Raw genomic sequence first — 11,844 nt, 5'->3', positions numbered from 1 at the left:
CCCCCCTCGTCCACCCCCCCCCCCCCCCGGAGAAGGCAATAACGTCATTATGAGGAGGCGGGCGGGCGAGAGAGAGGAAATGGTCCGTAAATGTTCAGATACCTCCGCCGTTCGCGCTACCGCCGTTTCCCTCTCTTTTTCCCCGTGTCTTCCTTTCTCCTATTTCTCGGCGATAGCATCATGGAACCTACCTTGTCGCGTTTCAATGGACCTCCCCCACGTTCTTTCATAGGATAATGATTGCTTCCCCTCGAATTCTCACCGCTTGTCGGCCGAGCGACTTCGCGGTGTTCAGGAAATTGTTCCGGGAGGGAAGGGGGGGAGGGAGAAATAACATTTCGGCTTTTATCGACTAAGGAGAGTGGCTTTTCTGCAAATACATCGTCTCGAAAAGGAAGCCTTTTTCTTCGACGATGTATCGGTGTAATTTTCGATCTCGTCAAGTTCGTACGAATTCAAAACCGAACGAAATGACACTGTTCAGGGATAAACGAAGAGGGGGACTCAGCAGAGAAATATAACCGAGTCAAAAAACGGTAAAGAGGAAAGTATTTCCATTGGATTTATGCGCAATATGTAACTTGACGAAATTTATAAATATGTTTGAACGATATTATTCTATCTAGTCCCTTCACAATTGAGGATTTGAAGCTTAAATCTCATCATTTTTCATAGAATTTCGACTTCAATGTCGCATAAATTGCAAGGAAGCTCTTTCAATAACATCCTTTTTGTTGTGGAGTTTCCTTCATTTAATGCAGGGAAACGCATTACGAGTAATCTCCGCCGTACATTGCGTTATGATAAACCGTCATTTGCATTTAAACGTCACATGATACACAGTTTTCTTTATAGCAAATCCTCCAATTACTGTCCGCGTTCGAAAAGTTGCATGAGAGTTAAAATTCCAGCAATTTATATTTATATGAGTGTTGTGTCGCGTATAAATGTTTGATTAAACAATCGATTCATTTGTATATTCTGAAATTTTTACAAAAACTCCGCCACGCTCTCTGACCGAGTTACTCAAAGTATCGCTATAAAAAAAGATGGAAAATATTGATAACGGAGAGTTTAATATTAACGCGATGTTAAATGTCACTCAAAATTATTCTTTTTTTTATTTTTGTTGCAGGAATTCGTGATCGTTTAAGTTAAGATATGAGCTTTTCGTGCGCAGCTAATATTATTTCGGGGCACTACAATTAAAATAAATTACGCTTTCATTTTGAGACAAATGTTATAGAAATCGACATTTAATAAATATTGATTTATATCAGAAACGGATACTGACGTGCGGCGAGCTAATGTCGAGCAATCTATAAGTATAAGCGGATAGATACGGCATGCTTTGTATGTACAAATAAATTCCGATAGAAATAAAATACACATATGCGATTCGATGATCGAGAAATAAGAGAAACGGTACAAAAACAAATAATAATTAAATGATGAATTAATTAAGTTATTCAGGTTTATTGCAGTATTGAAATACTGGGATGCATAATTAAAGATGATTCATTTCTTAATCGATTTAATTGCATTGAATTTAATTGATAAATTTCTCTAATTCTTTCGACACTATTTCAATATCAATTAAATATTGCAAAAGCTAATAATGATATTATTGACTAATCAAGCAATATTTCGTATCGCATTTGTAACGAAAATTATAAAATCACGTCAAATACAAATTCTATATTAATCGAATGGATATTGTCAACGTTTCTCGCAATGCGTATATTATGATATTCGCACATGGCACTTGGGTGATCGTTTCCACGGAAAATATTCCATAATAATCTTGTTCATGCGGAGTGTCAAACGATCCGCTAGACATATTTACAATTGTGTAATGGATGTATCCGACATGCGTACGCAAGTCAAATAACCTACTTTTGCGTCATGATAATTATGAAATACATATTAAATGGCGTGCCTCCATATTCCCTGGGATCGCATTAAATTTCTCCGTATGCATTCCGCACACAAAGCAGTCAACATATTACGCTAATTTGTTAACTGCCGACAGAGTCAAATTTTCAGTAAAACACCACACGCCAAATGAAAATGAATGAATTATATTTGCAAACATTTCGCGGGAAATAGAATTTGCGTTTTCTCTCTCTTCCTTTCTCTCGCTTCGAACATATCACGTTCTAAAATTCACTCGAAGCATTAGAGAAATGTACGCAAAGTCCTGTCAAACTCTACCATGTTATCGTTATCCTATAAACGCGTTATCGGCAGAACTGTCGCCACGTTTGCCTCCGTTCCAGCGGCAGTGCGAAATTTCTTCTAAGCGCCGCAGAGCAACCGAAAACTTCTTCGTGAGCGCGGTAGCGAGGCGACGTGAAGAGGAAAAGATGTCGGATCGGGAGTTAAGATGCGCCCGGGATGTTCGCGCTCGGTGTACCTGACGCGGAAGCTTCCGATACATACGGGAATATTTTTATACGCCGCCGCTGTTACTGCTGCTGCTGCTGCTGCTGTTGCTGCCGTCGTGGCGGGGATGCAACGCAAATACGCGAAGGGGGCTAAACTAATTTGTACCCTACCAACTCGCCACGTTCGAGCAACGATGTTCCATGAATACTGAACATCCTGACTCCTAACGTCGAGCAGCAACCGTGCATATGCATCGGCTTAAGTCAAGCAGGTGTACGAGAGTGCGTGTAGGTGTCTACGTACGTGTTTGCGAACAACTCTGTTTGAGATAATTTAGATACGGTTATGGATGGAAATTGATTAAAAATTTTCTGGGAATATCAACTTCTCGAATTCGATTTTGCGCGATCACGCTTCTGCTTTCTCTCTTAGTTCTTTTAAATTTAATAGCGTTTTACTTTCAAAATATGAATCTTAATATAACGGAAATATTGCATCATAAATCCGTGTTTTTATGTAGATTTTATTGATTTCTTAATATTCTTTACCTCGTACGATACGCGATGCTTATGTGTGTAAAAGTAATTTTGCTTTACGGTGATGACAGCGCGGTAACAGCCTTGCGTACTTCAAATCATGTGTAACAAGAGAAAAATTTGTAATACACCCAGGCCATATCACGTGTTAAGCTCATATTGCAAGTGTAATGGAAAATATTTTCTCATTTATAAACCTACGAATGACCGCGCTCTTTGCAACTTAAATAAATATCTGTCAACATGAGTTCTCGACTTTTCTTTATCATATATATATAATTTACTTTATTGATATAATATTATAAATGTACTTATACTTTATTAATATGATATTATAAATGTAATATATATTTTCATAAAAAAATTCACAAAAAAAATGTAAATATTTTGTAAGACATTGTGTATGATATGAACATCGGAGATTCTGATACACCTCGTATACAAACGCTATTCATGATGAATCGATTTGTATTCAAAGTGACGTCAATGCATTTCCATCGAAATCACGTAATCGACCTTTACGCCCGCAATGTTTTATCGTGCGATACATCGAATCAGGAAAGTCACTTCACGATTTGCCACGTAACCATGGTATCCATGTCTGGATAACGTGCAGCATTCTCGAGTTGTCGAGTCCATTCCTCGCGCAAAAGGTCTAAGAAAGGACTCGCTGGTGTATCAAAGCGAATCAATTACACACACACACTCCACCTCTCTGTCTCTGTCTCTCTATCCGAGAGATATATTTTTCGTGCCTGCGTGTATAGGGGTTACTCGCCTAGATGCGCACATCGTCGATGCACGAAGAAATCGATCACCACCGATCACCGTTGTTGCGACGATCGGCGTCTGTCACTGCAAAACTGTTAACCCGATGACAGTTTGGTGACCCAGTCTGATTGACGTCCGTTTTTGAAATTCCGTGTCCCGCTTGATTCGTCGACTGCACGATCATACAACATACGTACATACAACGGACGATAACGTTTTTTCTTCGTTTTTTGTTTTACGTCGGTTGATTCGGTGCACCGTATCGTAACGAGTCACGCGACTGAATCAACTGCGCTTCTCCTCGGTCCTCTTTCTAATGAATAACTACACAAGACGAGCAACAAAGTTATTCTGTCCCGCATTTCGTTCGTTGTTTGTAATACGTGCGGTTTTTTTCTGCCATGAAAATTAATTTAATAAAGTATTTCATTGTTAATTTAATTACGACAACTATGTGCTCTGATGTAATAATTTCAGTTACAAATTGATTAAAGAATCTCTAGATAAAGAAAAGTTGCGAGCATTTTGTGATGAGAAATGGAGAGAGAGCTGAGAATTTAATTCGTTATGATTTACGTCATGAACATTATTGATGCCATTACCAGATTAATATAGATTACATTGCCCATATATTGTATGGTCAAATAGATCATGAGAAGAGGATTTTGAAAACTGTTAAGATAAATGACACAAATGGAAAAAAATCCAGATAATGAATAATATCGCAGAGACAACTATGTATTATATCTAATATGTACAATTATATATGTATATATAAATAGCAATACTATAATTATATTAAATTACACATTAAATTGTAAAAACATGAAAATTCGATTTTCATGTTTTTCATCTGAATTATACCGAAAAAAGCGTAATTACTCAAGCATAATTATATAATTAAAAGGAAAAATCTGCTCTTCCACATTTTCAGATATAAATACAATAATATACCGGAGGTATCACACAAGCAACGCTTGTCGGCTAAAAACTATCGGTCAATGAATAAGTGATAAGGCAAACAACGCAACATCATATAAATGCAGATTTCGTAGAATATGTCGGCATAACAGATTGTAAATGAAAATGCACAGCTCCCAGGTCATCGTTTTCACCTGTCATTTATTCCGCAAAGTCTGGAGCAATTTCCAACCGAACGAACCGTCCGTGCTACGACTTAAGCCGATTTTGCTGCATGCGAACTCACTGGCAGGTCGACTAATCCATTCCCGCGGCGCGAAATCACGAGAAGCGAGAGCGAAATCGAAAGCAATTTCATTTTCCAAAGACACGTACACGAGTTCGTCCTTAAACCCAGGTCTCTGCAGCTCGCAACGTGAACAAAATTTGAGTGCGAAAGCATGTCCTGTTCGCGAGAACCAAATAAGAATAGGAAGAATTTGCCGGAAACCCTGATTCTCTTCTTTTAAGTTGAAAAACTTTGACTTCATTCGCACCGCGTGATCTTATGATTGACGCATTAAGTTTCATAAAACGATCTAAATAAGAGAATGCGGTCAACGTTTATAAAGTTTATAATTATTTTTTTAGGATTTGTTATTTTCTCTCCGTCATTCAAGATGATGAAGCAAAACTAATAATGAGAGTAAGATGCTGAAATATAACACAGATTGGAAAACTTTTCATTAAGAAATAAAACGGAAGAGAGTATCAAATAATGTTATATAGAAGACCCAAATGTTATATAGAAGTACACAGAGAATCGGATCGGGTTAACTCAATTACCGTCTGCCGTAAGATAATAATGAGAAGATAATGTACAGGAGCAGTTATTATTGAAGCGTTCCGAAATGCCGGTGTCGAAGTTCGTCGGAAGTGTCGAGTTGAAGACAGTTTCGAGTTTGAGTTCCGCGACGGTAAAGCGACCCTTTACTATCTTTCTGCACATGAAATAGGGAGAATTTCTCTGCTTTGAGACAAGAGAACAGTACAACTAATTCTACAGTACTGATTCTGTGCGAACAGCCATCATATAACGACGTCATATTAATAGTACATATTAACCGTTATAGAGGTGAATATATTAGAACTATGGTCTTGCGAGAGAGGAGAACTATTTCGCAAATTGCTTCCGAAATTTGCCTAACGGATAAGTAAGCGGATAAGTAAAGATATCGCCGAAGAGAATATAATGTAATTATGTTTGTGTGTGCCTTTTGCAAAATAAACGTGCTTTAATGGATGAAATATATCGGGTCTATATTCAAACTAATTATGATAATATTACGAAGTAATATTACGTATTTCAACCTTGACAGAATAATAATACGATTCTCCTCCCTCGAAATTTATCAAATTGAAAATTATTAAAACCGACGCATAGATAGCTTTTATGCGGCAGCCATCCAAATAACAACGTCACATCAAAAGGCGGAGGCATCAAATAAATATAATTAATTCGCAGCGATATATTGTAGCATTCAATGAAAATATGTGAACGTGAAGTGATCATAAATGTCAGCTGTATCGCTCTCGAAACAAGTGCATCCATTTTCACGCGTCGGCTGCATCATTGAAGCGTAAACGCTGCGAAACGAATTATCCCCCGCGTCTATCTCTATCTCGCTTCCCTTCTAACGCGGAACAAAAGCTTTATCGTCTAACGCAAAAAAAAAAGAGAAAAAAAAAACACGCTTGTATGTACGCGACACAGCCAGTGCAGTGGCTCGAAATTTTGGAAATCGAGATGAGCCATGGAAATTTCCAAGTCAAATCCCTAGCTCGCCCCCTCCCCTCCCTCCACCACCCATTAAACAGCCACACTTGTTCCCATGCTGGTCGATAAATCTAGGCACGTCGTCGTATTTCGGCTCGAAATGCGAGCCGGACGTGCGCGGCGCGAGATCGCAAAGCGCATCACGCGAAAGGGATATATCCCGTTCGCGCGTTGTTAATGCAGGCCAAATATTGACGATTTCGTATTTCGAGCCGCTCGTCAGTTTAAAGGATCGCCGACGGATCGTCCTGGTCGAGCGAAAATTTGTGATGATTGTTGCGCGCGACCGAATTGGCACGTTGCCATCGGGAAACGAAACCCCCGATGCTCTCGAGCCTGTTAATAAAATTCGAAATTGTAAACGCATCACATAGTATTGTCGTTTGGGAGTATCTTTCTCTCTCTCCCTTTCTGTCTCGTTTTTGACGATTATTACAGTTATTTTAAAATATCGTAAACAAATGGAAAGATTACACACAGAATTTGTGATCGACAATATAGAATTGTATACAGTTATTGTATACAGCTATCGTATATTTTTCGACGGCTAAAAATGATATCAATCAATTCAGAAATAGACTATAATTGTAAAAATTCGACATTAATTTTGATTTATTATTGATTATTATTATATATCTATTATATATTATTATTGTTATACATTATATACATATCATTATTATATGTATATTGATATATAGAGATTAATATAACTGCGCGATGTGTATTTATCCTAACTTGTTTACATAATCACTTGATCAAATTTTGGAGTAAGAAACTCGATATTTGAATTTCTGAATTGCTTTGAATTTGAACAATAGTTAAATCGTTCTTAGCGCATGAACAAAGTTATCGGACTGAAAAGTTTAGTCTTTGAGACTGAAGAATATTTTTCGCAAAGTATTTTGCAAATTTCAGTGGCTCTTAATTAGTTCCTCTACCAGTTTCTAAAATCGTCGTTTGACTAAAGTTTGGAAAATCCGAGTTATAACAAGTTCAAAAATCGCTCGATTAGATTCGCGAGTGGTGCGGGATCGTTCACTTTCAGATCCGCCAATACGATTCTATTCGAAGCGTTAAAAACTTTTCAAAAGAGCCAAAGGACATTGAGCCAGCGGGAAAAGGGTGAGGAAAGAGAGGAGTTACGCGGATTCACAGTGAAACAGATTGTGAATAACGATCGCGCCCAAAGAAAATGCGCATCTGCGAATCGATTAATCAATGAATCGGAAAATGAAAACGAATATCTTCTTTCAAAGTAATTATAATTAATTATTCGATAATACGCAAATCAAATCAAAGGATCGTTAAAAAAATTGTCCGATCCAAGTTTTCATATATAACGAGAACTAGGAGTTTTCGAGTAATCCGTGTAAAAAGTTTAAAATGTTGTAGAGAGAACTTCTCTAAAAAGTATACCGGATGTTTCATCGCATTCATCCTTTAAACGCGTACAAATAAACGATTGTATGAAGTTTCCAAAGTTAAAATATGTAGTTTTTTTCATCCTTGATTTTTTTTATTTCCTGTGCGGTAGTGACGAGTATCAATGCATCGATCAAAACGCACGATCTATTAGTTTTAAGACTGAAAAGGGGAAAGATACGATAGGGTATAATATACCTTAATGTGTTCCGACTTGATTATCGTGACGAAGTTCACATTAACTCCACGTGGCTTATCTATTTCAGCCATGTGAACACGAAGGAAAGTTAATTTGTGACTATTTACAGAAAGCAAAGAAAATCGTAAAGGAAGCAAAAGAAGAATTTTCGCAACGGATTACTGCCGTAATTAATTCGCGAGCTTTATCGTAATCGAAATATTTTTACGAGCGACAGAATAGTGTATACAGGGTGTCCCCAATTTAAATGTCAAAACTTTAGGAGCGTGTAGGGGACCGATAAACTAAGACAAAAAGTCCTTTAGAGATTTGCTCGTTTTTGCTTCGTTTTGAAGAAAATCGCAAAAAATCAAACAAATAATTTCCACCAAAAAAACTTAAAACAACACTAAAATTATTAGATTTATCAAAAAGTATTATAAAATAAAAATTGTAGAACATGGAATTAAGAAAAGAGAGTGAGTTAAAATCCTCCTGAGGTAAAATTAGAGGATTGTAGATAAATACGCGACAACGCGAAATTTTGTTTCTAATCTAATTTTACCTCAGGAGGATTTTAACTCACTCTATTTTCTTAATTCCATGTTCCACAATTTTTATTTTATAATACTTTTTGATAAATCTAATAATTTTAGTGTTGTTTTAAGTTTTTGGTGAAAACTATTTGTTTCATTTTTTGCGATTTTCTTCAAAACGAAGCAAAAACGAGCAAATCTCTAAAGGACTGTTTGTCTTAGTTTATCGGTCCCCTACACGCTCCTAAAGTTTTGACATTTAAATTGGGGACACCCTGTATATCATATCTTCATAATTGTATAATTACTATAATTAAATATTTAGAATAACAAAAAATCTTTTTGAATGATTTGTGCACAAGTTTGCAAAAATTCACGTACGCGAATACTGACAATGAAATAAACTGGTATTCTCGGGGCAGAAATAGGTTCAATACTTGGCACGTACAAGGCGCGGCGAAAAATTCCTAAGTGAAAAGTAATGTATTCACGCAAACATGACTTTGGCTAAACTAACTTTTCCATTTGGAGAGTCCCAACAGTAGAGTTTCCGAAACTACGACAGAGTGCAATCTTTTTCTCCGCGACCGCCGTAACATTTTTTTAATTCGAGCAAGCGGAGAAAAATCACGCGGATAAAAACGACTTCGCCCGATTTAAAGCCCCTTTGCCGATCGGTCTTAGTACATCCTTAACACACATATATACATAAACGCATGTAATACTGCATAGAGTATTACTCATGCAACTGCTGCTGCTTGTTTCATATAAATTGTAAGCGTGGTTTGCACATCGTGAAATATTAACATCGCGGAATTTCAAAGTTTGGAATTTGCTTTGAATTGATATTACTACGCAAACATCAACTTAGATAATATAGTAAAAAAACCGTTAAATAAATATTGCATTTTCTCATTATTTCAGTGTAATTATTGATTTTATCATTATGCTACTCCAGATAACTAATAGCCTCTATCTTACTTGACCTTGCCATACATTGGAAAAGATAAATTATATATCGCGCTCGAAAAAAATTATAGATATGAACCCGATATTACAAATTTCAATATATATATATATATATATATTCTCTCTTTTTTGTGACTTTTCCATTTTATGTAGAATAATTTATATATAAATTTTCGATACGCACGTGGCGCATCTCTTAGATATTTATTATTATCCCCGATGATACTATCGATTATTAAATGCAAAACAGTGTATGCTAATGAGTTAATCAATGAGTTAATCAGTGCTTTCGTGCTGTTAAATCGTTCACGTAGATAAAAATGATGAAATACCAACTGTATAAATGTCATTTGTCATTCATGATTAGTTTCTCTCTAATGCCAAGCTGTCCAATTATCTCCGAATGGCATATAATTCCACAGAGTATAAACCGAAAGGGACAGTGAAACAACGTTCTCAATATAATCGTATCAATGTGTGTGCACGTTATACAGAAACATTTTGCACAAAGATTTATTGTCGATTTTACGCTTATTAAATGCGGACAGCGTTGCATTTTACTCATGACAAAACAATTGTCGCATTATTTCTATACACTTTGCGCGAATATAACACAAAGAAATATACGAGTAATCCTCGTTATTCCGGAAATTATAATAAAACTAGCTTTATCGTCGTTAAAAAAATAAATATCTCTTGTGAATCTCGCAAAAATACAAATATTTTAAATTTAATATAATGAGATTAAGAATTATATAGGATTATTATATTGTCTTTTAAAGAAAGTTTTATAACGTAATTTAATTTTAAAATAAAGAATAGAATAATCTCACCCCACATTATTGACACGACTGCTATTATAGTTCGCTAAAGAGAAAAGTGCAGTAAAGGGATGGTATCGCACTCAGAGCGCCTTTATTAGCATTTCTATCGGCATTGTAATCGTATCGTTCGAAAGAACTCGTAACGCGCGTTCGTCCGAACAATATAAATGTTTAAATTTAATTTACATGATAGGATCCAATTCTTTTTCGGTACAAAAATTTCAATTTAAATCAAAATGCTCACGTAAATACTCACTCGTGCACACGCCCTCGTCCATTTCTCGACTGCGGGGTAGTAGATTCGTGATTACACATTGCAGACCGATGGCGCAGCTGCCCGAAAAACCGAAGAGACCGCCGCAAGGTTCGCCTTCGACACGCGCACATACTTTGCAACACCTGTAAACACATAAAACTTACGGTCAATCTTTTTATATATATATATATATAAGAAAAATATAGCCATACAGAACACGTTCGATATACAAATCAAGTTAGTTTACGCGAGAGTAACTTAAAGCCAATAAAATCACTCGAGTGGAAAGTTATAATTAGCTGCGTATCACACGTATTTCTTCGTCGTGGTAAGATTATACATATTTTCGCGATATTCGATATTCTTAACGTGTCTTCAATGTTCACAATATATTGAAATGTTGTCTAGAAAGGTTTTTAATTCCATTGTAATGCCTATAAAAATTTGTATTTCAAACGTATTAACAACAGAAACGAGGAAAGTTGATCTCTATTCAAAATAAACGAATGGTATTATTAGCTCTTTCTTTCTCGTTGTTGTTGTCGTTCGCCGGCAAAATATATAGAGGAATATATTCAGTTCTCGCATGCCTGGCCTCTCAATCTGTTGTTTCCTCTTTTTTTTTTTTATTGGCGAAAAACGAACTGCGCGGAAAATTGTTGCCGAGGTTATAAAACGATAAGGTAGACGAAACGAACAAGCGGCGGTGGATACATGTGCATCGCAGCCAACCAGATTGCTTCGATTCGAATGCGGCCATTTGTTTTCTTCTAAGAAATCCTGCGGGCGACGAGAGGATACCTTTAAAAGATATAAAGTGCTTCTTATAACGGTGTTATATCTTTCTTACACTCGCAAAACGAGAAGGTATAATTTTGTCTGTGTCCCTTTTCAAACAATGGTCAGCTGTTGGAGAACAATGACGTGTACTCCGAAAAATGATCTAATGCCATATTATTAGATTTGTCAGCAAATAAAAATGTCTTGCAATAATTTAGTGGAAAATCCCGGAATATATGTGTGAACGTAAAATAAAATAGATTTTATAAATATATTATAAATATCTGCGAGAGAAAGATACATTTTTTACGTTGAGAAAATTATTCACAAGATACTTTTATAATATGTAAATATCAGCTGTAATTATCAGCTTTATGCATAGCTCAGATTTAGCGGTTTAATATTTTATAAGCGCTTCAAAATCTTCCTAGGAATAAACTACAG

The 11,844-nt window shown here is 36.2% G+C and overlaps 1 protein-coding gene across 1 annotated transcript in view; it reads right to left on the bottom strand.

Annotated features, from left to right (window-relative positions):
• Positions 1–11,844, bottom strand: part of LOC115242617 (insulin-like growth factor-binding protein 7) — a 37,075-nt gene that overhangs the window by 17,775 nt on the left and 7,456 nt on the right. Inside the window, exon 3 of the mRNA XM_029819036.1 lies at positions 10,621–10,763. Within this exon, the coding sequence (XP_029674896.1) occupies positions 10,621–10,763 (143 nt within the window). The remainder of the gene's footprint in view (positions 1–10,620; positions 10,764–11,844) is intronic.

Source organism: Formica exsecta, unplaced genomic scaffold, assembly GCF_003651465.1.
Source record: "Formica exsecta isolate Colony F162 unplaced genomic scaffold, ASM365146v1 scaffold614, whole genome shotgun sequence".
Classification (NCBI taxonomy): domain Eukaryota; kingdom Metazoa; phylum Arthropoda; class Insecta; order Hymenoptera; family Formicidae; genus Formica; species Formica exsecta.
Note: the sequence above shows the minus strand (reverse complement) of the source record. Positions and strands in the feature narration are given on the sequence as shown.